At 47.0% G+C, this 27,259-nt stretch overlaps 2 protein-coding genes across 4 annotated transcripts in view; both read left to right on the forward strand.

Annotated features, from left to right (window-relative positions):
- Positions 1–13,259, forward strand: part of tmcc1a (transmembrane and coiled-coil domain family 1a) — a gene marked incomplete at its 5' end in the record, with an annotated part of 28,255 nt that extends 14,996 nt beyond the window's left edge. For both annotated transcript variants that reach the window (XM_079180575.1, XM_079180576.1), the window contains 4 exons: positions 6,835–7,092; positions 7,324–8,015; positions 9,563–9,698; positions 11,063–13,259. In XM_079180575.1, coding sequence (XP_079036701.1) covers positions 6,835–7,092; positions 7,324–8,015; positions 9,563–9,698; positions 11,063–11,377 — 1,401 coding nt within the window. In that variant the 3' untranslated portion in view covers positions 11,378–13,259. The remainder of the gene's footprint in view (positions 1–6,834; positions 7,093–7,323; positions 8,016–9,562; positions 9,699–11,062) is intronic.
- A 2,169-nt stretch (positions 13,260–15,428) lies between these two features.
- Positions 15,429–27,259, forward strand: part of plxnd1 (plexin D1) — a gene marked incomplete at its 5' end in the record, with an annotated part of 62,520 nt that continues 50,689 nt past the window's right edge. For both annotated transcript variants that reach the window (XM_079180469.1, XM_079180470.1), the window contains 4 exons: positions 15,429–16,640; positions 18,655–18,831; positions 22,818–22,949; positions 23,489–23,589. In XM_079180469.1, coding sequence (XP_079036595.1) covers positions 15,429–16,640; positions 18,655–18,831; positions 22,818–22,949; positions 23,489–23,589 — 1,622 coding nt within the window. The remainder of the gene's footprint in view (positions 16,641–18,654; positions 18,832–22,817; positions 22,950–23,488; positions 23,590–27,259) is intronic.

The following is a 27,259-nucleotide window of genomic DNA, read 5'->3' on the forward strand; positions in this document are numbered from 1 at the left end:
CGTTGTTGCTGTGAAATTGCAAGAACATTTCCAAAGCCGTGTTGGACATTTGTCGTCGGTGGATAAGCAACTCTGTGACGCAATCATAAGCTAAAGTCATGTGTGCATACATATGCACAGGTTTGAATAGCAGCTTTGTAATCATCATATGACCGTGTGCTCTGTGTAATCTGGGATTTTCGGGTGCAAGTTTGTTTTCCATCGATCAGCAGCAGAAGAGGAAGGAAACATTTCTTGTCTAGCTCTCGTTCGTTAGCGCACACGGGCAGTGGAGAGGGATTCATTAACATGATCACTGAGGACGCTGATTGGCTGCGACAATCAAACTGTGAGATAATTGAAAGGCGGGAGCGGAAGATTTTTCTCGCTCTCTGCCTGAACTAGCCACTGTTCTGGAGCGGAGCTGGCCTAGAAACTCAGACAGAAGAAAAGACCCCCCCCCCCACTTCCCCTCCTCCCTTCACAAAGCTTTCTCACAACCCCTCTTTCCTTTGCTCCCTCTCTCGCTCCGTCTCCCTCTCACTGACAGCTCCTGGTGGGCTCCCTCGCTCCCCTCACATCCGTCCTCTGGGTCTCTGCCTTCTCTCTTCTCCCTCTAAGGATTCTTATCCCCGACGGACTCTTTCAACACTTAACTTCACAGTAAACTCTTCCTTCTTTTAACCCCGCCGCCATCCAGTCCCTGAGAGTCTTCATCCGATTAACCGCCTCAGCTCTGACACCCCAAACCCGCATCAGACAGACCCTTGGCTCCAGAGGAGTCCTTGTTCTCCCACCAGTGCACTCTGCACTCTGTCTGCAGGATTCGTGCTCAGCGAAGCGCGTATGTGTGTGCTCCATAGGCTTCTCCGCCGAGCGCGTTGTTGGCACTGAAGCGTGCTCGTGGGCTTTGAGGAGCGGCTGCTCTGTGAACCAGCAGCACAACACCCTCCAGACTCTGCAGCTATCAATAGTCACGGTTCATTGACGCAGGAACCGCACTCTCTATGGATTCTGGATATTCAATCAAGCCACCGGTGATTCCTAAGAGTGTCTACGTCTTTGCTGTCAAGTGGAGTCCTTGTCCGGTGGACTTTGAGTCAAGTGGACTTTGTTTGGGGGAAGCGTCCTGAGTGATGACTTCTTCCTCTCTCCCCCTGGCTGTGGTCGTCTCCCGAGGGACACAAAAACAGACAGACAGACCAAACGAGCATTTCCAATCCAGGCCGTGCGCATGCGCCTCCCCGCCATGGAGGTCATCTTCAACCTGGTAACTGCTGACACCTCTCCACTTCCTGCTCCCACCACCGTGAGTCTCCACCTGGTCAGCGTTTATGTTTTGAGGTTTTGACTCGTTTTATTCACTTCCTCAGTGATTCAAGCTAATGTCATGAATCCAGTACACGTCTATCATATGACTACTCACCTGTTACAATGGGTGTTCTGTGTTCTGGAACTAAAGAAGGTGCTGTATTGAAAGCGTTAAAGGTGTTTCAGAACTTGGAAGCCACGAAATCTGGTAGGAGACCAATCTCTTGGTGCGAAAAGGATTTTGTCTTGAAATCATAGGGATTGAAAGTCTTTGTTGTGATAGAGGGGCCCAAGAAAAGCCTCTGTTTTTTTTAATACTCTTTCTCTCCAGACCTGCACTCTCAGCCGATGTGTTTCTTTTATTTCGGATGTGAACCCGAAGGGCTTTTAACACCCTCTAAATTCCTTAGGAAATGCACTGGCAGGCATTGGCTGCATTGTGTGTGTGTGCCTGTCTGTTGTGTATGATTAGTAGTTTGTGTTGTGCTTTGTGCTAATTCATGGGTGAATGTGTTGAGTAAACTGCCACTCGGGCATCACATGGAGTTATGTCATTTTCCATATCTGGTGAATGGGGCTCGTTGCTGCCACATTGGATCCCCTAAAGAAAAAAACACATTTAAAACTAAGTCTTTTGTTTGAATTTCAGCGCTGCTTAATTTAGCACGCCTGTGTGGGAACTGAACACATGAGGAAATGAGAAGGGGTCGGCAGGAAAATAATAGTTCAGGGTTAAAAATGAAAGAGATTTGTCACATGCAATGATGTTTTTCGATACCTAAATAACCCTCCATCGAGGCACATGCATTTCGCTGCATGCTCACTTTGCTCTACCACCACACACCATGAACTGATCCGTTTTTATCTGTTTGATAAAAGACATCAGGAACGCTACGTAATGCCAATTTCTGCTATGACAGCCGCTTTCTGATTGACTGCAGGGTTAAAGATCGAACCCACTAATCAGGAGTGTGAAGTTCAGTCCGTCCCAGATGATTGGCTTCGATGCCTCCCGAGTGATAAGGTCAGAGAGATACACCAGGTATAAATGGAGAGCGGACAGCTGTAAAATGTAAAATGACTGTCTACAGGTGGATGGGTCACAGACATTATTCAGGCGTACGCCTCCCAACCCCGATTCTAGCGTCCACCATGGATCCGAGGTCCCGTCGCTCGAGGATATTGCACTCTGTAGATAAGCGAGGTTGGAGAACCAGCACACCCAGCCAGCCCGCTGCTGCTGCTGAAACTCTGATGTGCTCTACCTTCTTCCATACTTCAGAGAAGGCTGTAATAGGAGAGGTGTAGAGCAGAGAGGATCTCCCAGAAAGAATCCTCAAGTTGTAGTGTCACTCTTGCATCTTTGGCACAAGAAACACAAGCTGACATCACAGGAATGAGAGGCGTAACGACCAACAAGGTACTGCACTTTTGAACATTTGGGCATACAAATTGGCCTTCACCATATAGAGCATGACAGTTTTTTTTTGTTTTGTTTTTTTGTGTAAAAGAAAATAGTGTAACCAGACCAAAAATGTTTGTATTCAAAACAATCTCAACTCAGTGCCGTGGTTTATGCCTGCCGTGTTTACGCTACATACTGTATTTAAGAGCATTATATAAGCTGTAAGTCTTAAACAGGGAGGTGTTTGTTTCATTCTTAAACATGTGGTGTACAATTCTTCATCTTTTAACAATACGCAGCAGTCAAGGATAGAAATGGGGTTGAAATTCCCCTCGCCCTGAACATTTACTGAACCTGAACTCAGCTGACGTAACAGTAAATACATTCAACAGGACTTAAAGGAGGCGTAAACAAGGGGGGTTTCAAAGAAACGAGAACTGATAAAATGCCCAAAAATATATCGGACAGTCTTCTGACAGCATCAGCCCACTCTCTGCTCTATGACCTACATTGAGCTGGCAGGAATTCGAGGCACACGTGTGTCTGCGAGTGATCGAGATGGGGCAGTACAAGATGTTCTGGTTGCGTGCATCCAATTATGCCTGATGCATATCTGACGACATTATCCCCGTAATGCTTTCTAAATGCCTGCTTGTGTGAGACGTATGGGCCGCAGGTCTGAGTGTTTAGGTCTGGCTTTTCCCAGGCACTCTGGTGGATCCAAGGTAAGTCAGGGTCGCCCCTCTCACGGCTCTAACTAGCTGTACTTGGATCAGAGGCTGTTGCACAACCCGGTCCACCAGCAGGCGGACCCAGTTTCTTTCGGACAGGGGTGGGGTGAGAACAGACTCCTTCCTATGTATGCGGTGGGGGATAGGCCCTTTTTTTGTTGTCCTTTCTTACTGATAAAGTCTAATCAGAGTGGGATCAGGCAGCCCCCCCCCCCCTCCCAATTACACACACACACACACACTCGGCTTCCCTCATTAGGCTACACCAGCTCCAGTGATGCAGTGCCTGTCGCTTCTTGCTTCAGTGGCTCAGCTTGGCTCTGTTAACACTTGCAAATTAGCCTAATCCTTCAGCTCGCCATCTTTAATTATGTGCACGATTAGCCGCGGAAAAACTCGACCATTTGGTGATGACACTGATCACGCAGGCAGTGTTGTTCACTCTCTTATCTGTGGCATCAGAACGCTGGGGATGACTGTGTGTGCTGGCAGTATACAAAATGAGATCATAAATGTGCAGTTAGCGGTCATAAAGAAGGTAAGCTGTAGAACAGGGTACACCCTCGTAAAACCACGTGACTGAGCTGCTGTGTGGGTCCTCTGCTGAGAGAGGATATTTGTTTGATCAGTGAGAGGCCGTTGATTTGGTGCCAGTGTTCACAGATCACTCGGCCTTCTTATCACAATGTCAAAGAGCTCTATCTACTCTGTATTGCAGGCTGTACTCCAGTCCAAAGGGTCCTGCTGACTCGTCCTTTGCTCTCTTTATCTACCATATTCCTTTAGTCAGAGGGCACACATTTTTCATTATTCAGATAATGGAGTCATCTGTAAGACCATGAGCAAACTGGGAAACCTTCATGGTTACCCCCATTGAGTGCTCATATGGATGAAACGAGCACTTAATTCATGCTCGCCCCCCCCATGAAGCTATTAATACGGCTTTGTTTATAGCCGAAAGCAGACCAGGTGCCGCTGTGAAACGTCACCTCGTAGTTCTTTCTCTCTTTGCCGTCCCAGCAGGCTGTTCTAGTTCTCTGATTCACTCGATCGCCTCGGCTGCCCGTCAAGAGGATTTGATCAAGTATAGACTTACAGTGCACTCAACAGTTGTTGGGTTAATTGACTCGTGGCCTCCTTCTGTTAAACGCTGTCGTACAGTGATCGAAATTATGCAAAAACATTTCATTTTTTTAAGCCAAATTGCCTTAAAAAATGTGGATGAGTTGCCAAATCTCTTTTTCCCTCTACTCAAAGGAATGTGCCATTAGCTGTGTGTGTGTGTGTGTGTGTGTGTGTGTGTGTGTGTGTGTGTGTGTGTATTGGGCTGTCAGGCTGGTTTTTCTTGCCCTCTCTATTGGCAGACCCAGACAGAGAGGCTGGGAGTTGATATAGTCTCACATCAGAGTTGTTGAGCTTGATTAAAGGATTTCACTTCACACATTAACTCTGATTGTCACCCTTCCCTTTATTCATTTAGTGCATTATTCTTCAATATATTGTAAAACAAGCGTTCTCTTTTGTGGTGCCTGTGTGAGATACTGATCAGCAGTCTGGTGTTGCTCATTTTTCCACGTTGTTCACTCGTTTGTTTGTTTGTTGTTTAAAGATCTATCATGAATGACAGTCTCTGGTACAACGCAAACCACCATGGTTTATGATTCATGCATGTTTCAGTAGTTGTGGTTGGGACAGTTCACCCCAAAACAGTTCTACCTTAACCGGCTCACAACACGGTTTGTGGATTATCTTGAGGAACTGAGTCTTGATTGATTTTATTTATGTATAAACTTGTAACGTATTTTGTATGTACAAGTATTAACAACAGCTATAAAGTACATGGAGTAAATATTGTAACATTTACTTATCAAGTAGCTTGCCTATAAATACCCTCATTGTACTTAAGTACAGTACTAGTGTATTATTCTAATAGTAGTAGTGATAGACTGAGCAGTTAGTAATGCCGGTTCTGTAGAGTTGTCGCTTTATTGTTATTTGTCTGTGAATGTTGTTGAAATGCTATTTCTGCTCCCGGTGAGGATGATTGACGGCTGCCTGCCGCGCAGCTCACAGGATGATGTCATCCCTCAGCTGTGAGGGGAGGAGGAAGGGGGCGGGGCTTCGAGCTCTGCCCGGTTTGCTGAGTTTCAGGTGCGCTTCAACTTTCACAACAAGCCCGGAGAGCTGGAGCGTCAGCAGCCCGGCGGAACTCCCCGAGGAACCGGCGCGGATTTTATTTAGTTATCTGTTGGACTTCAGCAAAGCGCGAGCACACGAATGAAAACACTGTCTTCACTTTAAAGGAAAATGCACTGGGAACAGTTTCTCCGTTTGACCAATGGAAAGGTGAGCGGCTTTCAGCGCGTGTTGCTCTGTGAAGAGGAGTTATTGAAAGCAGTTTTTAGCTAGTTTGGTCATTTGTGTTTACTTTATAAAGTCTGTCAGAGGGAATGTGTAATGTGGAGGTTTGGTTTTCCTCCCGGATGCTCTGTGGTTTGTGTCATCAGTTAGTCATGCAGGTGAGCCTCTGCGGCTTTGTTTTGACCTGTTATGGTAATAATGGCCTGTTCTGAGTGGTGCAAGGTGAATAACTTTTTCTGGGTGGCTTGTGAGCCCTGCAGTGTGCTGTGAAGTTCAGCTGCTTGTTTTGTGTTTGAGAAGAATATTTTGATCACAGTCCCTGATGCATCATTAGCTCCAGTGCCACAGTGTTCTGTGTATTCCTCCCCAGAGACATCTGTGGAAACGAGTCACATTTGTGAATGAAGGTGCTGTAGGTTCATAATCTTCTCAGGGAGAGTTGATGTAGATTAAGAAACACAGGAAAACCTCCTGTTTAGTTTCTTTGTGTTTTTACCAAATGCTCTGTGGCTTGTGGACAAAATCAGGTCAGTGTCTGAACAACCGGACAAATATTCTTAATCTGTGAAACTACTGTGAACAAAAATCTAATATCCTGTCAGTCTTGTCCTTTATCGTCGCTCCCTGAACAAATAGAAGTAGAGATTAGGCTGATACTCTTTTAACCAAAGAAGAAGAGACCTGCTGGCAGCTTTGGATACACACTTATTGATGAGTGTTGAGGTGTCTATGGATGTACTGACAAGTTTCTTTTTCCACTTTCTTTTCTGTGTAAACGAATGAAAATCATGCATCTTCCTCTTCAGAGCAGCTGACCGCGAGTTGCCTTTTCAAACGTCTCATTTTGCCTTTTTTGGCGACGGGCTGCAGACATGCAGAAGTCTTTTTTTTTTTTTTTTTCAGTCAGCAAAATTACATCCTCAATATGCAACTCACACTTTTTCTTCCCTTTTTATTTTCCTCTTCGATCCCTCCTTTCACCCTCTTGACGCTTTACCTCCCCCCCATCCTTTCTCACTCTCTTCTTCCCCCTCTCGTCACTCTCAGATCGACCGGCTGGAGGTGAGCGGGCTCGGCCAAACACCCCTAGCTGTGTCGTGCGGGGCGGACGGTTCGTTCTCGGGAGGCGAGGACGCCACCCCCGACCCTCAGCGCACAAAGCAGGCGATCGCCCAGCTGCAGCAGAAAATCCTCAAGCTCACCGAGCAGATCAAGATCGAGCAGACGGCGAGGGACGACAACGTCGCAGAGTACCTCAAACTGGCCAACAATGCTGACAAGCAGCAAAGCACACGCATCAAGCAGGTGAGAAGAGGAGCTCTATGAAACTATTCATGTGTATACTAATCTAGTCTTGGATTCTATTTTTAACAGGCTTATGTGACAATCAGTGCATTAACACTAAACCTGTTGATTCATGTTGTTTGTCCCTAGGGGGAGGAAGGGAACTTGTACTACATGTATTAAAGTTGAGCTGGTTATTGCAGTGTAATGCTTGTTCCCCTCACTAATCAAAACCTGTTCTGTGGCTGTCAGGTTTTCGAGAAAAAGAACCAGAAGTCGGCGCAGACCATCCAGCAGCTGCAGAGGAAACTGGAGCACTACCACCGGAAGCTGCGGGAAGTCGAGCACAACGGGATCCCGCGCCAGCCCAAGGATGTCCTGCGGGACATGCAGCAGGGCCTGAAGGATGTCGGAGCCAAAGTCACCGGCTTCAGCGAAGGCGTGGTGGACAGCGTGAAGGGAGGCCTCTCCAGCATCTCCCAGGCCACCCACTCCGCCGCGGGGGCCGTCGTCTCCAAGCCCCGGGAGATCGCGTCACTGATTCGCAACAAATTCGGCAGCGCCGACAACATCCCGTCACTCAAAGACTCTCTGGACGACCCCTCGGTGGAGGACGGCGTGACGGGGGCCGGCTGTCGTTTGCTGGGCAACGCCGGGCACCACCTCCAGCCGACTCTCAGGTACGGCAGCGAGGACGACTGCTCCAGTGCCACATCGGGCTCGGCCGGGGCCAACAGCACCACAGGGGCCCCCGGAGGTCCCCCGAGTTCCAAGGGCAACACGCTGGAGAGGAGCCAGAGCTCCGGCCTGGACATGCTGCTGCAGGAGGTGCAGGAGCTGAGGGAGGGCCAGGCGAGGCTGGAGGAGAACCTCGACAGTTTGAAGAGCCACTATCAGAGAGACTACACGGTTGTTATGCAAGCACTGCAGGAGGAACGCTTCAGGTACATGGAGAAGAATGTATAAGAGTGTGTCATACGCTCCTAAAGCACTAACTGTTTAGTACAGGAAATCCTGACAGTGTGTAATCAGAAATAACTTTTCTTTTTGGAAACACACTCCCTGGATAAAATACTGATCGTTCATATCTCTGTGCTGCTGTTGACGCATCATCTCTGGCAAAACTCGCCCTTGTCGTGAGCTGTTTTATCAAAGCTGTAGATAAAAACAAAACCTTGACCTCCTTTACATAAACATAAAGCATAAAGGTGCTGCTCTTGTACTCAGCCTCAAAGCGTATGTATCCCGCATAACCAGTACTATTACAATAGCTAACTCTTGCTTTGACAACTTGCTTTCACATTTAAACTGATAGTAATGTCACTATCTTCTGTCAGAAGTGACAGACACACCTGCATAGCTCCTCTCAGTGCTTTGATCTTTAAGATCTCTGGTGTTGTTTCGGCCCCTTGTCCCGGCTCTGCATATCTCGTCTCTGGCTCAGACGTCTCTGTGCAGCTCTTGTTTTGGGTTTGTCTGTGGGCAGTTGGCTTTTAAAAACAACACACACACACACACACACACACACACACACACAATCACACACATTCCTCCAGAATGTTCTGACAAGAGGGCACAAAGATAAAGAGGGCAGGACAATGGAGGGGGGGTGTAGTGAGCAGCTTACATAGCAAAAGAAACACAAGCATTTTTCTCCCTAAAATGTCCAGAGCCGTCTGCGTTTGTCCTCTAAGACCAAAATAATAGCGACCAGAACAGAACGACCACTAAGGAGCTTTTTTCAGCCTCCTGAGAATAATCATTCATAAACCGGTCATGAATAGCTATTCAGGGATGAATCCATCGTTTCCATTACTAAGAACAGCCTAAGATATGAGTTTTTTTTAATTGTTGATGAACGTAGAGCTGACATGATTAACTGATCAACAGAAAACAAGTCTGCAACAATTTTTAAGATTAATTATGTCCTTTTGTTATTTAACAATAAAGAAATGAATTGGTTCCAGTTTTGTTAATACGTCTTGGTTTTCATAGTCTTCTATAATAATGACTGAACACCTTTGTGTTTTGAAGACATCACCTCGGGCTGTGGGAAAACGTGACGTTCCCCTTTCTCTGACATGTAATGGACCAAAAAAACAATCGATTAATCAAAAATATTTATCGTACCGACCTGAAATATTCAGTAAAAATCTGTTGAAAAGGAAACAAACTCAGACATACGTACATGGATTTAGTCTAAAGTCTATTCTTGTCCTCTGCCGTCCATCCTGCCAAAATACACAGCAGTATAGATCGCTCTCCTCCTGCTGGGTGCCTCCCACTGGCCTCTCTCACTCTGCTGACTCTCTCTGATTGGCCAGTTGGATCAGCAGATGAGTAAGCATGCCCTAATCTTGTCAGGGGCGAGTCATCCGTTCAGTCGGGTGCCGTGTGGTCAGATGCCCTCAGGGTCTGTTTCTGCTAATTCCTGCTTCTTTGTCTAAGCTAATTATGCCACAGACTCTCACGTGTGTGTGTGTGTGTTCAGGTGTGAACGCCTGGAGGAGCAGCTGAACGACTTGACAGAACTCCACCAGAACGAGATCCTCAACCTGAAGCAGGAGCTGGTCAGCATGGAGGAGAAGATCGCCTACCAGACCTACGAGAGAGCCCAAGACATACAGGTCTGTCCTCCAGGCTGACGTCCACAAGCACGTGTCACAAATATATTAACGGCTCCCAAAAATCAGTTCAGTCCAAATCATTGTCATTTAAATTGGCTGCTTCAAAAACCAGTCTGCCGTACAAAATGGAGTGTCAGAAAGCGATGATAAGAATGTTTAGAGGGTGAAGCGAGAGTGTTCAATTAACTGGTTCTGGTCCTCACTTCTGAGCTGCTGAGTCATTGAAAGCTGTTGCGTAATTCCTGATAAACACACACACAAGTAACTGCATTACAATTTATACGGAGACGGCAATGTGCCAACATTTTGCACTTCCTCTTCTGACATTTTACTGATGCAGAAAGCCGCTAAACACAGAGTTTAATGAAACATGTGGTTTTTGTCCGTATGTGGTAGTTTTTATTCCCAAATGTCAGAAGTCTATTTTCACAGTGATGCTTTCACTTCCATAATGTCACCTAATGACGGTGGTGTTGTCACTAACGCCTATTCTCTCTACCTCTTAGCACGCTCAACAACTGCTCCTGGATTGAACCAGCTAGCTCCCGTTGGCTGTGATAAATGTTTGAGTTTTAATCATTTAAAGTACGGTTTATATCTGTAGTTTTCTGTCAATATTGTTATTGTTCTATAGTCGTGTCCATTTGGAGGTCTTGCAAGGACGAGTGCTAAAGAGAGCTTAGCTGTCTTTATTTTGCTTGTTTAAGTAGTGCTAAGCTAATTAGGTCTGCTCAGACTAGACGTCAAGTTGAAGATAGTCTCACACACACACACACACACCCTCCAGCAGCTACAGGCATGATCTCATTTGTCCATATTGACACCGTAAACAGGAAGATGAGACGGATAATCCAGTCTGTCCATCGTCCGTTCTGTTTTCTTCAAAACACGAGCATTTCCTTGTCATTGACTCACATTACTTCTGTCCTTTCCTGTCGTCCATCACGGCTCAGGGTTTGTGTGTCTGCCAGCATGAAGTCTATTTACAGTCTAAGTTGCCCCTTGGCTGCAGTTCTTCTCCCTGGAAGCAGGGGGCGGTAGAGGTCTATGAAGTATGCAACCAAACTCTTGTTTGGGACACCTGTGAAGTCTAATGCAACCCAAATACAACAGCTCAGACATACATTCTACGAAGATAATAATATTCAGTTGTGATCAGGTAATAATTGAACTGTTTATGATTGAGACTGTGGTGTTGAACTGTTGAGCTGTTCATAGTGATGTAAGGAACCGGCAGGAATACTAGAAACATATTTTGATATAATGCAGTCCAGTGGAGTGGCCTCTGAGTGTGTTGTGGCTTTAGTTCTCTAGTCTCTAAGGTGACTTTGCTGACAGATTTTCCTTTTTTTCTTCCTGTGCAGGAGGCGCTGGAGGCGTGTCAGACCCGGATCTCTAAGATGGAGCTCCAGCAGCAGCAACAGCAGGTCGTCCAGTTGGAGGGGCTGGAGAATGCCACGGCCCGGACCCTCCTGGGAAAACTCATCAATGTGCTGCTCGCCCTTATGGCCGTCCTTCTGGTCTTTGTCTCCACCGTGGCCAACTGCGTTGTCCCGCTGATGAGGACGCGCTCGCGCACGCTCTCCACCCTCCTCCTCATCCTCCTGCTGGCCTTCCTGTGGAGAAACTGGGACGCCCTCTCGGGGTTCACGCACCGCGCCCTGCAGCCCCCGGGATGACCGGGTCCGAAAAGCCAGCAACACGTTGCTTTTTTTTTTGACACCAGGTGATGTAACTTTAGCTGCGATCGCGCAGGAAGTTTGAAGAACGTGGCCGCCGCCGCCGCGCGGCCGCGCACTGAACACTCGGCCGAGCACATTCGGACACGGCATCGAGGAAAAGTGGAAGAAGCGGAGTAAAGTGGAGAACACTCATGATTGTCTTTTAGGAAGGACGAGACTGTTTACATTTCTGAAAATGAACTACTGTGTCGCTGTCCCTCAGAATGCAGCATTGTTTTTAAATCTTAGAGTTTAATCAATTGTAATGTAATTATTTCTAATAATATTATTTTTTATTGTCAGCGTTATTTTATTCAGTACCGTGTAGCATTACGCTCCTCTCTCTCTACATGACAGGAGCGTAGTCAGGAAACTGGGCTGGCGATTTGCTCCAAAGGCCCGGTCCACCTGTAGAGACGTGCAGATGTGATAACGTGGTTGATTGCCTTTAGGAAGACAACTCTCTCCTAGCTGTGATTGGTAGATTTGAACCACGGCTGAGAAACCTTCCTGGGAGTTGCTCCTTTCTTGCTGTGATGAAATTCGTTCATACAGAACACTTTTGAAGGACCGACCGAGTCGTGATGGCCCGGAGACTGTTTGTGCTTCCTTACCATTTCTAATCGACGTGCTTTTACTTATTTCCTTTTTCTTTGTTTTTATTATTAAAACAAGAAAAACTGTTTCATAAGGGAGATTATAACACAAAGACAGAATGCAGCTTAAAGAGGGGAAAAGCTTCAATGGGCTGCTCACCATAGAAACGGCACATAAACACACAACATCTGGGTATTGTTAGGCGTCTGCCAGATTTGCAGCACGCATATACAATGCTGCAGTTTTGTGTTTAAATGCAATGACAAAAGGCCTTTGTCCAAGTCAAATCGATTAGCCAGGATAATTGTCTCCCACCACCCGCCATATTTGATGCGATCAGATCAGCACAAGAGAGAGTTCTGGTGCTTATCCAGCTCCATCTCCGTTGGAACAGGAATGCTGCTGCTTTATATCCACAGTGCAAGTCGTCCCCGCTACCATGTCAGTCAAATGCACACTGATATTGTCCTCTTCATCCCTGCCTGTTATCTCCTCTGGCCGTCTTTTCTTTTTCTACGAGTACGCCGTCTCAGTGCCAAACCTTCGTCTACCCGGAGACCCCTGGGCCTCCAAAGGGTCCAAGCTGAGGCGAATGAAAGAGGAGGCTGCTCAGCAGGTGTTGCTTCTATTCGGATATGTCGTGAATGTCTCGCCTGAATGTCAACGATGTATCTTTTTGCGAGTGAAAAAAAATGTGATTAGAGAATCTGAATCCAGATCTTCAGACGCGTGTTCCTCAGCTGAGCGTCCAGTCTTTCTCTTATACTCTCTCTTTCTCTCATCAATTCAAGGACACAACAACGCGACCCGCCGCGTTAAATAGTTCATTGTGCATTTCATGCTGAGGAGCTGATTTCCTAACTGATAGCGAGATCATTTTTTGAACTGTACAGCTGCACTTTAGCACACGGCTAGATAACACACAAGTCAGGCTGAGGCTCTGAGGAACCTCTCGATTGAGACTTTCAAAGGTTGTCACTCTTCAGACACGGAGGGATACGAGGAGGTGACTCAGGTCAGGATCGCTGTCGTCCTCGTCTAAAGAAAAAACTCAGAGAGGAACTTCTGTCATTCGATTCCTCTCAAACGCACAGTTAAAATGGTAGATTTCATCGATCTGTTTCATTGAGAGTGAGCTGACCTTTGACCTCGCAGTAACACCTAATGATGTCGGGGTTGTGTGCTGAACCACTCCAGTGCCTTCTGGTGTCCTTTTGTAAGTGTGGAATAAATAAAGTGCATTCCCGAACTAACTCATGAGTCATCGCTATTTCTTAAAAGTGACGTGTTTTAATTAATGTTGTGTTTGTTGTTGGGGTGCATGTCTGCTTTAGGGCATTAACAACTGCAGGGTGGGATGATGCTACACATATTTAGTGCTCTAAATCTCCTTTATAAAAGTCACCTCATGCAGGTTCCTCATGTAGCCTCTAGGTGGCGATATTATGCTTTGTATGCCCCTTGTGCCCCCTGTGCCCCCCCCCCCCCCCCCCCCCCCCCCCCCCCGCCCCATGTCTGTGAGAGGCTCCGTTGAGTTTGTGTGAATGGTCCTCCATATGAGGGAGGTGGAGGTCTGAATACAAGGAGGTGTTGCACCTTATCAGGAAGGAAACAGGTTGGGTGGGAGGCCCCTTTTAACCAGCCAACAGTCGGGCCACCAGGGACAATATTTTCATTACACACACAGGAGAGACCACGTACCCCCCTAGACACACACACACACACACACGTTATTCTACTCTCTCTCTCCCACACACACACATTTAGATTAATTCCGTTGAACGCCGCTTGATTGAGCAGCACCAAACCGCAGCGCTCGGTCACACCTCGCCCGGTGATATCTGATGCTGACAGCTTTGGCCCCGCACCGAGCCTTGTCCCCGCAGGACCGCGTGTGCGCGCGCACGGTGTTGAGGCTGTTGGTTCATTCAGTGTGTTGTGCAGTTTTTGAGGGAGGGAGGGAGGGGGTCATTATGTTGCACTTTATCAGAGCGCGTTCCTCCTCTTCTATACACCGCCAGATTTTGATGCGCGTGGCTGTGCGCCAAGGTAAACACGGGGCTCACTTATCTGCCCCGCTGATAGCTGCAAGTGGCGGCAGAGAGTGAGTTTATCCCCCCAGATGAGTCCACAGTAAATAGGCACAATCGATTGCGCACGATTTAGCATCGACTTTAATTATTGCGTGTATTCAGAGATAACACTTCTCGGGCTCGCCTGGGAACCTATTTATGCAGTGTCTGACACATCCGCGGTCATTCGTTTCTATTCAGAGATGTGAGCATATGCACACTTCATCCAGAGACAAAAAAACCTGCTAAATATTCTTGCATTTCTGAGTGTGTGTGTGTGTGTGGGGGGGGGGGGGGGGGGGGGGGGGGGGGGGGGGGGGGGGGGGGGGGGGGGGGGCGCATGTGTTGCGCTTGAATATTTATGAGGTAAAGAGCGCAAGAAAGCTGCGTTGGATGGATTTGAATGTCAAAAACCGGAAAGGTGCGCTGATGTGCCCATCTGGTAGCACTTTCACGCTGCTTACCGAGCCGTATGTGCCCAAAACGGAGCCCTCCGGATCTGCAGAACTAATCTGGGAGCCGAGGGATGACGAGCTGCAGGAGGTGGGACGGTGACCCGTCATTAACCCCAAAGACGAGCGGAACCACGCTGGGGGGGACAGAGATTCATCAAGTGGCCCATCTTGAAGGAAACAGCGGGCTGCATGGTCATTACGACTTCATAGGATGCGCTCACATTATACCACACACACACGTCCATATTTAACATTTTGTAAATATTAGACCCATATTTTATCTTGTAGTTGGATCAGAATGAAAAAAAAAAGTGTCATTCAGGTCAAATTAGCTCGAATAAGTGAGATACATTTAATAATTGTACAATTATAAATGGAGGTGGCGTTAAGAATTGTTCCCAAAACTAAGTCCAAATTTTACCCAAATATGTACTTTATTCATGATTTATTCGTGAATACATTTTGTAATAAGCCGGACAAAAAAAAACCTCATTCCAACAAGTTTGATCACCTCTGTGAAGGCATGACAATGTCCAGGAATTGCGCATCAACCAATCAGCAAATAACTCTATATCTCTATTGTTTAAACCATTTAATATATATATATATAAATATATATATATATATATATATCTCAACGAGGTATATTGTGGCTCTTGTGCGTTTTGGGAGAGAGGCTGCTGAGCTGCGCGGAGGGAAGAGAGGGACAGGGGAGGCAGCCTGAAAAGGAAGCACGACTCGCTTATCGCGTCATTCTGGGTCCAGGCGTTGAGCAGGAAACAGCCTTTCCTCTCGGATTGTCGCAGTAGGAACAAACAACACAATTTTGTCTTTGCTCAATGCACCCCTCGGCACAGAACACGCGGAAGCCGGTCAGAAGGAAAAATGCCTCCTTCGATAGCGATAGCTGCTCTGCTCCTCGGCGCCCTGGCTTTGGAGACGCGCCGGAGTGCCAGCGCGCTGCACGTCCAACAGGCGTTCGCATCTCCAAATCAGACCAATAACTTTGCGGTGGACCCGGTGTCCAGGAAGGTCTACCTGGCCACCGTCAACACCGTCTACCAGCTGAACGGGACCTTGAGCGTCGAGGTGGAGAAGAGGACCGGCCCGGTGGAGGACAACCTGTTGTGCCACGCGCCGCAGCTTCCCCAGGCTCCGTGCGAGCATCCCAAATCCCTCACGGACAACCACAACAAGCTCCTGGAGCTGGACCGGGAGCAAGGGGTCGTTGTGGTGTGCGGGTCCGTGTATCAGGGCTTCTGCGAGCTCCGAAAGATGGAGAATATTTCGGAGATAGCGGTGGAGTTCCCGCACAAGGGCGAGAAGACGGTTTTCCCCAGCATGCTCAACATCGCTGCCAATCACCCGAACGCGTCCACGGTGGGGCTCATCTTCAGGAGCCACGGGGGGAACACCCGGCTCCTCGTCGGGGCCACTTACACAGGGGCCGGTACCCAGTTTTTCCCCAAGAACCACAGCAAGGAGGACCTGCGCTTTGAAAACACGCCGGAGATCGCCATCCGCTCCTTGAACATCAAGGATCTATCCCGACTTTTCACCTATGACATTAACCCTTCGGAGGACAACGTATTCAAGATTAAACAAGACGTTAAGACCAAAAACAAGCTGAACTTCGTCCACGCGTTCATGCAGAAGACTTATTCCTACATCGCCTTCAATAACGACGCGAAAATGGGCCACAAGGAGAGCCAGCCCAACAGCATCCTCGCCCGGATCTGTCTGGATACTGAGAACCCCCGAAAGCCCAGCGGTCCGGAGAGCAGGAAGCTCACGGAGTCCTACATCCAGATGCCGCTGCAGTGTGGATTTAACGGGAACATTTACAACCGGCTGCTGTCCGTTTACCCCGCGGAGATCCACGCGGACGACGGGCGGAGCTCGGAGCCGTACCTGTTCGGAGTGTTCACCAAGGCGGACAGAAAGTCCGCCCTGTGCGCGTTCAAGTTTGGAGACATCGACGAGGAGATCCGACAAGGCCGCCGGAGCTGCTCCAACTCTCCCAGCAGCGACGTCCAGGTGCTGGACAGCGTCATCCAGGGCTCCGGGGCGGCCTGCATCCAGAAGGGAAACCTGGTGGTAAGCGCTCACAGATCTCTTTTTATCACAGAACTATTACATTTGAAATAAGTGTAGTTTAGTTTCATTTGATTTCACGTGGTTGTGTTATGCAAAAATGTTAATTTTATTAAGTGACATTGGACATACAAGTCTAATTTGACAGAAACAATTAAGTAATCGACTAATTGGGGCAATTTGTCTCTGCTTGAGTCTGTCAGTATCTTGATGATGCAGAATAAGTGACACTTTATTAATCTCACCAACAGTTTTTTTGCACTTTTTGTTATGTTACAATTTGATTTAGGATTTGATTTGATTTTATACATTATTTTGTAAACGTTTTTGGATTGAAAATGGACATATCCTCATCGGACAAAGCCTGGAGAGGATGAAGATTGGAGCTTGAGTGTAATTATTAACCATGATAAACCTGCAACAGTCCTTCTTCTTCTTTATGGGGATCCTTACATGAGTTCTGATCGACAGGGTTCAACATAAACACACTCATGACTGCTGAATCTCTGCCAGTTTCCAGCTATCCTCCTTCGGCCCGAGGCTCATGACTTGGAGAGAGGATCTCCCGTGTCACGGGTAGAGGTCACGATAGCTGGAGAGATGCTCCCGAGCTGCAGTGGGGGTTATGGGAAGGGTGAAACCACCCTCGCATCCAGCAGCTCCCTGTCTTATCAAATATGAAAAGAGCAAAGGGCCAAAAGACTTCTTTGTTTTCCAGTTAAACCTCAGACATGTCTCTCTTTTTCTTTTTTCACGGAGTGTGTGCTGGTAACTATAACCGAACCACAATTTTAGCTCAATATCAGTGAATAAAAGGGCGGCTTTGTAGTAAACACATGGCTGAATGTTATCTTGTTTTTATGCTTTCCACTCGCATACAAAACAGAACATTTGCCCTGAAGGAAACTTTCCCTTTACACTGAGCGGCGTCTGACGCTTTGCACCGTGTCACAGGAATGCCGTCAAATTCCAGCTTTTTCCATTGTGGTTGTTCTGACAGACGTAGCTGAGGTCAAAGGAGGCTGTGCCGTGTGACCACTGTGCTGTCAGGTCAGGAAGTTGCCCTCCACACTGGCACTGCCTTGTAGGCTGTGGCCCCGGGGCCACTTCTCCCATGACCAGTTTTTCTGAATACTATCTCAATTGGCCCACAGGCCGTCTTGAAATAGACAGAACAGCTCAGTTCAAAGTGGTTGTAGAGGGGATTACTTTTTTTTTTTTCTCTTGCTGTAATATTTGTCAAGTTAGTCATTTAGAAACAGCGTGATTGTGTGAAATTATCTTTGGCTTCACCAACATAAACATGAATTACAAATAAGATAATATAAGAAACAGTCAAAAAGTACTGGGAGAGCTTAGAGTTCAGATATGAGATCAAAAACAGCTCAAAAATACGACAAATGTGCAAACTCAGCGAGTACTACAGTAACAACCACACACAGAACAAAGCAAGTCTTTCTTAAGTTTCACATTTATGTTGCCACGGCCGCTGAAATGTGATCTTTTTTTGTTTGTAGTCGACAGTCTGAAGGCCAGCACTGAGGGAAAGCCAGACACAATTTATGATAAGAGACACAAGGCCGTGAGCAGAAGGGCCCGTGGGAAACGACTCTACAAATATCCACTCTGCTTAATTCTTTTTCTTTTTTTTTTTCTTTGCCTTTGCCTTTTTGCACGCTCTGAAATATTCAGAGAATTCCCAACAGATCCTGGTGCTCATCGAAGCATGGCACTAATGTTTTATCATTGCCTGCTGAGGATTTGACAAAAGCAGAGTCTTATGAGTGTTGAAGACCCTTGTAAGCCCCTTTCAAGTATTCTGAGATGTCTAAAAAGTGATTTGGAGGAATGAGCGGCACCGTTGTGATAACTATCAGCTCTTGTTTTCCACTTTGCTTTCATCATGCGGCGCCCTTTCTGTGCTCTGTTCTCTGCCGTTCTCTAATCTGTGTGTGTGCTTCCATATGCGAGCTAATGAGCATTGATCTCACTCTCATCTCATTCTTCTGTGTTGTAGTTGCAGCCCGAGCAGCTGGACTGCGGTGCGGCCCACCTACAGCACCCTCTGGCCCTGCGGAGGTCCCTGAGGGCCCTTCCTCTGGTTGAATACACGGGTCTCAGTTCAGTGTCTGTGGACAATGTACACAACCACACTGTGGTTTTTCTGGGAACCAGTAATGGACGACTTCGTAAGGTGAGACACATGAGAATGACCAGCAGCACACACACATACACACACACACACACACACACACACACACACGTCAAGTCCCAAGTCAACACAGGCAAGTCTCGATTCAAGTCCCAAGTTAAGACGAGCAAAGTTCCAAGTCAAGATTCAAGTCCCGAGTTAAGACGAGCAAAGTTCCAAATCAAGTCCCAAGTCAAGATTCAAGTCAAGACAGGCAAGTTCTGATTCAAGTCCCAAGTCAAGAGAGGCAACTTCCAAGTCAAGTCTCAAGTCAAGACAGGCAACTTCCAAGTCAAGAGAGGCAACTTCCAAGTCAAGACAGGCGAGTTCCAAGTCAAGTCCCAAGTCAAGACAGCCGAGTCCTGATTCAAGTCCCAAGTTAAGAGAAGCAAAGTTCTGAGTCAAGTCCCAAGTCAAGAAGAGCCAATTCCTAGTCAATACCCAGGTCAAGACGGACGAAGTCCCATGTCCTAAACTTAAAATTTTGAGTCTTAAAGAAGTCACACTTTTTGCATACTGCAATTCTTTTTTTGTTGACCATGTTAAATAGTTTTTGTTTGTGAACAAAATCTTTGATATGTTTCCCAGCTTTCGCTCAGTAATGTAACATTAGTTTCTTAATGGTTCTCTATTGCTAACTCGATACTGTGGGATCGGTTCAAACCAAGTCGATCTAGGGAGTCCTTATGAAATGTCCTTATTTGCTGCACACATTTTGAATAAGGGAAGGGGAAGGTATCAAATATTTTCAAGTTAAGTCACAAGCATGGTGTTAAAGTCCAAGTCGAGTTGCAAGTCTTTTTTTATTTCGTTAAATCGAGTCTAAAGTCACCAAATGTGTGACTAGAGTCTGACTCCAGTTCCAGTCATGCGACTCGAGTCTACAAGTACTTCTTTCGTGGTCGAGCGAAGAATGAAACATTTCCAAACTAACGCTACCTCAGGTCTAAACACAGCTGCAGCAGATGGTCACCACTAAAAGAAGTTCATATTTTTTTAATGTGAACTAGCCCTTAAGCTTGGAAACTGTGAAAGTTGTGCTGCTCTAATGTGGCTGCTGAGTCTTTCAATAAACCAAACATAGGTGTATGAGGAATGTCTGCTTTCATCTCGTAGGTTCTCAGCCCCGTCATCCACCCAGCCCCACTCATCCATGACCCATCACGGCCCATTAAGTAGTCCTAATCATGTGCTCTAACGGTCCTCAGACCTGGTTATTGTCTGAGAGATCACCAGAAAGCCGTTTAACAAGAGCGGCTGACGAAGTATGACTCCGTGTGTTGGTCTGCTTCCTCCAACATCTGCAGAGGTTCCGGCTTGGGAAAAAACTTATCCCGTTCAATTAAGGGCATTCCTTAATTCTGTCTCAACAACATTCCTGGTCACCCCTCGCCGAGCTGAGCTGAGAAGCAGCCTGCCTGCGAGCGACCACAAGCTGCTTCTCAGCTTGTCTGTGGAAAAAAAACAACATGAACTTACTCCAAAAGCTATCTGCACCTATTGTTTTGAATTAGGCTGGTACCTTTTACATTAAAACCACTGAGCTGGAGGGGTGGTCTTAAAGAGCTCCTCGCTTCCTCCCCAGATGAAGCCGCTGTTTTAGCCCCAGCTTAGCATACAGTTAGATTCTGTATGGTTTATATCAGATAACACTGGCGTGAGCGACTGTGTGTTTGTGTGTGTCTGTTTGCTTGATTGCAGGCTTGACTGTGTTTTTAGGTGTTTGACTTTGTCTGTAGGCCAGTGTGAGTGGTTTAGTGATTTCATGTGTTTACTCAGAGATGAACGCATACCCTGTGATTATGTGCTATATGTGTGTTCTCTCACAGTGTGTGTCTGTGTGTGTGTGTCAACCTCGATATATAGGACGCATGGTATTTCGTGTGACCTTGGGCAACAACATACTCTGTGCTTTTTAGCTTTATGTTTCTTTTATTGTTTGTGTGTGTGTGTGTACGCGTGTGTGTCTACGCGCGCGTGTGTGTGTGTGTGGTAGCGTCTGTCTGTGCCTCTGTGTGTGTGTCAGCCCTGAGGATAGAGCTGTTTCAGAGGTTAATGGTGCTGTTAGTGTGTGTAATGTGATTCTGACTGTGAGTTTGGCTCAGGCTAAACACAGGGGAACAGTGGTTGAGATTAAGTTAGGCCTCTTTTACTGTCTTTGAGAGGGCCCTCAGTGAAGTAATTTGTAATTACATGCATTTCTTAATGAAGTCTCTCCCTCCCCCATTACAGCTGACTCCTATTTTTCTGCCCCTCGCAGTGACCGCCTATTATCTCACTCATTTTTACTCCTGCAGTCGATCCACCCCTCCACTTCTCAGTTCGTCGCTTCGTTGTCTCCTCTCGGGCTCCGTCTCAAATATAAAAGGGCCCTTTGATTCATTTTTGCAAACAAACAGACTTCATCTCTTTCTCCCTCTTGTCCTCCCATCTCTTTATTCTCTCTCCTTTACACCCAGGTACACACACACACACACACACACACGCACACACGCGTACATTGAGAATGAGCGCACAGCAGCTGAGCACCCCTTAGTTGAATGGGGCCTTTCATCTCCAGGCAGATAGACAGAGAATGGAGTCAGAGCGACCTGCCACGACAGCAGGTGTTTTGTTGGTTGACCTGGTGGCGCACTGGGCCACAGAGCACTCCTCACTCCTCCTCCTCCTCTTCCTCTTCCTCTTCCTCTTCCTCTTCCTCCTCCTCCTCCTCCTCCTCCTCTCTGCTTCTATTCTGCTCCCTGTCCAGGTGTGTGGGCTGCTGTTTACCAGCTCCTCACTGTGTCACTCAGCATATGTGTTTGCAGTCTCTCGGGTGTGGGGTGAAGACATAGCACAGCTGTTTTGCTATCTCCACGGCAGAAGTGTGTGTGTGTGTGTGTGTGTGTGTGTGTGTGTAGATGGGTAGCTGGTGTTATAAAAACGACAGTGATATTTGGAGGTTGAGATAATGCTCCTCATCGCAGGTTAAGCCAATGGTTTGCTAAGCTTCTTTCTGCTCTGGTTTAACATTAACCAGCAGCGTCTCAGTGGGTGGTGATAGTTTTGTTTGTGTGTGTTTGTTTGTTTGTGTGTGTGTGTGTGTGTGTGTGTTTGTGTGCTCAGCGGATGGAGAAGTGACGGACCCCGTGCTTGTCACCAGATGCTGGTCAGTTTGCCAGTTCCTCAGGATGTCTCCATTGAAGGGAGCTTTCACTGTCTGCGTGACAGGAAGTCTCACTCGGCACAGTTTGTTTTTGCTACACAGCTCTGTGTGTGTGTGTGTGTGTGTGTGTGTGTGTGTGTGTGTGTGTGTGTGTGTGTTTGTGTGTGTGCATATCTGTGTGCGTACGTGAGAACATGTCACTCGCTTTATTATCTAGAGCTGCAGGAAGGGCAGCGCGTAGATAAATCACTACTCGGCAAAAACGAGATTAGGCACACAGCTCGAACAAAGGACCTCCTAAAATACTATATATGTGAGGCTTGGAAAATATTTTGAAATAGAACATAGGAGCATTTGTGATTAAGAAGAGTACAATTAACAGAATCTGCCAGCTATTGCATGTAAATACATTAATCTATAAGTGCTGACTTGTGTGTCTCAGTCAGGTTCAGACCTAAAGTTTTCATACAAAAGAATGTTTATCTTCCTAAAACAGCTTATTGCTCGGTAGCAGTTGCCTCAGAGTCAGAAGAGTGATCATGATGTGGATTGCTGGCATGAATCCGCTGCCAAAAGTAGGTGAAGGAAGTGAATAAAAAAAAAAAAAAACTGCCTCTTCCGAGAAAGAAACACCTGGCCCTGAATCTGAACTGAGTTGCTCGATCAACAGAAAAACTGCTGCGGTTATATCGAGCAATTCTCAAATATTTGAGGAGTTCTCTTTGTGAGGGAAAATGTCGCTCTGTTAACTTTTCCCGGTTGAATTAACCTTGAGGAAAATATTTACTGCAACATTCTGCATCTGTTCCAACCTGTGTCCTCTGCTCTGATGTCTCCTTCACAGCTGACCCTCTTGCCGAACATGACCGTGGCCAATCAGTGGACACTGAAGCTGCCCGCCAGCGAGGCGGTCCACCACATCATGACCTTCGACCCCAACGACAGCAACTTCCTTTACCTCATGACGTCTCACCATGTAAGAATGTGGCCCGCTCTCAGGACGTCTATTGATTCTCCTCACCTCTGTCTCTGATTTATTCACGTCGGCGCGGAGAATGATAGCAACGATCGGACCTCATTTCACATCCAGCGAATCCTCCTCACCTCAATTTAGCTGAGCACTCGCATATTTTGCGGCGAAAGATGTGTTCAAACCTTCAATAGGTTTCGGTGTCGCATCTTCCAAAACCAATACGTCAGGCTTCATGACAGGATGTGGCTGCACCTCCAGCAGATCTGTACGGCGCAAATGCACCTTTAAGTAGTTCTCCCGCAGCCCAAGGTGACCCAACCAGTCCGCAACCCAAACATATTTGAGTTACAAAACAGAGAAAAGCAGCAAAATGCTCAAACGTAGGAAGCTGGAACCACATTTTCTTCTTGTGAAATGACGATTTGATTATCAGAATTGTTGTTTTCTGTCAATTGTTTCAGCACTAGTTCTTTGTTAAAGGCCTGCACGAATCTTTTGTCTAAAATACAGTGTGTTTAAAATGTTGTGCTTGTGGTGCGTAGATGCTGAGGGTGAAGGTGGCAGACTGTGACCAGTGGAGGAGCTGCGGCGACTGTTTGGGAGCAGGCGACGCCCACTGTGGCTGGTGCACTCTGGAGAATCGGTGAGAAACACACGCACACACAGTTTGTTCTGTTGTTTCTCCGTCTGTTTGTTCTCCATCCATCCAGTTAAAAATGCCCCGCTACGACTCTCAGCCTCTCTCCTCTGCTGCCAGTAAGACGTATAATTCAACCAAATTATCATACGCTCCGGTGTCACGCACATGCCACATCCTTTTTAAAAAAAAAAGTGTTTCAGAAATGGTGGAAATCTCTTCTGTCTGTATTTAAGCAGTTATCACGCTGCAGCTGTTCAGGTGAGCGGTCGACATGAGTTACTGCTCATTCTGAAGCAGATTGAGTGGCACAATAAAACGATTTGAGCTTTTCGTTTTTTATACTTTTTAGCATTTTAATCGATTAATGAAAAAACCCACCAACGCTGGTTTGCCGGTTTTCATCACCCCTCATTCTCAATTTCAAAATGTCGCTCGGCTGAATGAGCCCCGGCAGTGAGGGAGCGTGTTTTGAGGCTTTAAAAAAGCTGCTATTGGATCAAGCACAATTGATTTGCTTTTCATTAGGCCTCGGTCCGGGCGAGTCACATCATTGTTCTGAGCGGTCCCCGTGGCTCCGTGGTAGTTTAGGGAGGGATTGACAGGCTGGGAGCGCCCAGCGAGGAGTGACTTGGCTGAAGTGTGAGCGAGCGAGAGAGCGCACTGTGATTAATGTGGCTCTCTCTCAGGGCCGGCTCTCTGGCTACAACGTGTGGCGTCCAGCTATGTTTGTTTGTTTGTTTGTGCGTGTGTGTGTGTGTGTGTGTGTGTGTTGTTGTTGTCTGCATGTGCGTGTGTGAATTGCTTGGTTGCTTGGTGATTAAAGCAGATCAGGCGAGATAGTGCATTTTGTGAGGAGTTGTGCTGCAGCTCTGGAGGCTCTGGCATCGCCAGGGGCCATTCAGAGCTGGAAGAGTGGAACGGATGAGAGTTGTGTGTTTGTGTGTGTGTGTGTGTGTGTGTGTGTGTGTGTGTGTGTGTGTGTGGTCAGACTGTCTCGCTGTCATCTCCTTGTCTCCTCTCCTTATTTAACTATGTGTCGTCTCTTTATCCCAGTCCTTTTCTCGCTTCACTGCATTTTTATATTTCTTACCCTCGTGATTCTCTCTCTCTTTGCCCTCAGCTCCCCCCCCCCCCTCCCTCCTCCTCCTCCTTTCCTCGCTTTCGTATTTTCCAGTAGCTTTGAGAATTTAGTTATCCCACTCTCAACCTCCCTCTCTGTCTCCCTAGTCCTCCTCTCCTCCTCCCCCAGTGCCCTTGTCCTCCTCTCTATCCCTCTACAAAGGAGCGTTGATTGTGATGATGGCGGTGGGAGGGAGAGAGCACACTGGTTCTTTTGACAAGGAAATGTCAAAGTGTGTAAGCCTGTGTGTAAGTGTCAGTGCGAGTGTGTGTCGCTGTCTGGCTCTCAGAGGCCAGGGAGCTGATGTCATACGTGTGTGTGTGTGTGTGTGTGTGTGTTTGATGCACTGTTTGGCCAGTCATGCCAGCCGCTGAGCTGGCGCTGTGGCCTCAGAGCCCGAGGGATCAGGGGGTTGAAGTGTGGGGGTGGACGGACTCCTCCATCACCTTGCTGTCTGATACAACTAGAGTAAAATGGGAGGGGGGGGGGGGGGGGGGGGGGGGTTGAAGGAAGGACCACTGGGGATCTATCTCGCAATCTGTGAAGTTACAACCGTCTCCGTGGGTCCCGGTTTTCATTTTATTCATGGCTCTGACGTCCCTCAGCACGTCTGCATGTAGAGCTTGTCTGTTCGCTCGTTGGAGTCGGCATTGTTGTCTGAAGAACAGAGCGAGATAGTCCCTCCGCCAGAGATAACGCTCAGTCCTTGATCACTCTCCAACGCCGGAGCCGGTTTAATCTGCCACATGTCACAAGAAAGCACTTAAATATCTTTATTTGAATCAAATTATGCGTCATGTGCAGTCTTTGCTATTCACAAATGATCACGCTTATCTCACACTGAATTTGTGAGTGTGTGCACGCGTGTGTTTGTGTGTGTGTTTGTGTGTGTGTGTGCAGTTAGGAGCTTGTATGTTCTGCGGCTGTTTAACAGTCTCGCTGGTTTCCCACCTTATCTGTCGAACAGACACTTAGAAGGTGGTGAGTTTTCTCAGGTCATATTCTAGCTGCATATGTTGACTCTGTTTATTTTAAGGAGCTGTTTGAAAAGTCAGCATGCTGTTGTGAGGCAGTTGAGTAGTGTGTGTGTGTGTGTGTGTGTGTGTGTGTGTGTGTGTGTGTGTGTGTGTGTGTGTGTGTGTGTGTGTGTGTGTGTGTGTGTGTGTGTGTGTGTGTGTGTGTGTGTGTGTGTGTGTGTGTGTGTGTGTGTACTCTATGTGTATAGTTGTTGCCTTTTAGGGAAGAGAGAAGTGCTTTGAATGTACTTCTCCTCACTGCTGCACTTGATCAAAGAGTTTTGTAAATAAGCGGGCAAGTCATGAATGCATTTAAGGGAGAAAAAATAGATACAATAGAGAAAGACGGAGACATCGTGATGTGATTTTGCCAGCCAGTCGTTTCAAATCACGCAGCGTTTGTTGATGTTCATCTGAGACTGCATGTCTTTTCCTGGACGCCTGCTTCCGTTTATACCAAGTGGCATCTATGATGTATTCAGTACTTAAAGATAAAATCTGGAGTTTACTTGATAATCTAAATATATTCTTCGAGATGGAAAACAAGCAGGGCACTTTGGCCTCATTGTAACCCAAGAGGAAGTTGTGTTTTACGCCGTGATTTCAAAATGAAATGTAAATAAATCTCCAAACAAGTGACATAATTCATGTCACGAATGGTTGTAATCTCAACGATAGGACTGCGATGTTGAACCTCAATCCTTTTTGAGTGCAAACCAAAGTGTGTCTGTAGCATCGAGCACCAAAAAATACTGAAAGTTAACATCAAATATTTAATGGGGGCAAAGCGCACGTTTGAGAAGTTTGACATCTTTACCCGATGATGGTGCTGGATGAAACGTCAAGAAGAACACGAGCAAGAATTCATCCTCTGGGGACCATGAATGTCTGTACAAAATGTAGAGGTAAAAAAAAGAAAAAGCATCATTTTGGTACTCTCGCTGACAGCAGCAATACCCCAGTCGTACTCAAAGAACAACTTTCTAAATGAAAACTAGATCAATAGCTAAACATGTTTCAAGTGTATTAGACTGCTGAGAGTGTGTCCGGAGTTTGATTGTGTCTTGGGGACTTTTGTGAGGCTTGCAGAGGCACTCGGCTCTATTTTTAGTTCAGCAGCGGGCCCTCATGGCCCCTTCTCAGTCCCTCAGTGCCGACGGGACTGAGAATCTGGACGCTGGCTTTCCGGACGCAAATACTCACACTTGGGAGGCACGCGGGGCACACAGACGCACGCTTTATTTTAAAACAACTATAGAAGTGTGAGAGGGAAGTGGGATGTGCCAAACTCATTATGTGGCTTGTTAGGACGCTGCTACATGGGGGCCTGTTTGGTGTCTCCGTACTCTGAGGTCACTTTGTCCTTCCAGTCTGCTCTGCGGATGAACTGAGCTCTGTGCCAACGGCCGGTGAAGTTCATTAGTGAAGCAGAGGGTACGAGGCCACCTTGCTTGTTGAATGCCCTCTTACAATTCTTCTGTCCTCGACATTCATTATACTCACAGATTGGCGCAAACACACTGTATTCTCTGTGCAC

Source organism: Pholis gunnellus, assembly GCF_910591455.1.
Source record: "Pholis gunnellus genome assembly, chromosome: 2".
Classification (NCBI taxonomy): Eukaryota; Metazoa; Chordata; class Actinopteri; order Perciformes; family Pholidae; genus Pholis; species Pholis gunnellus.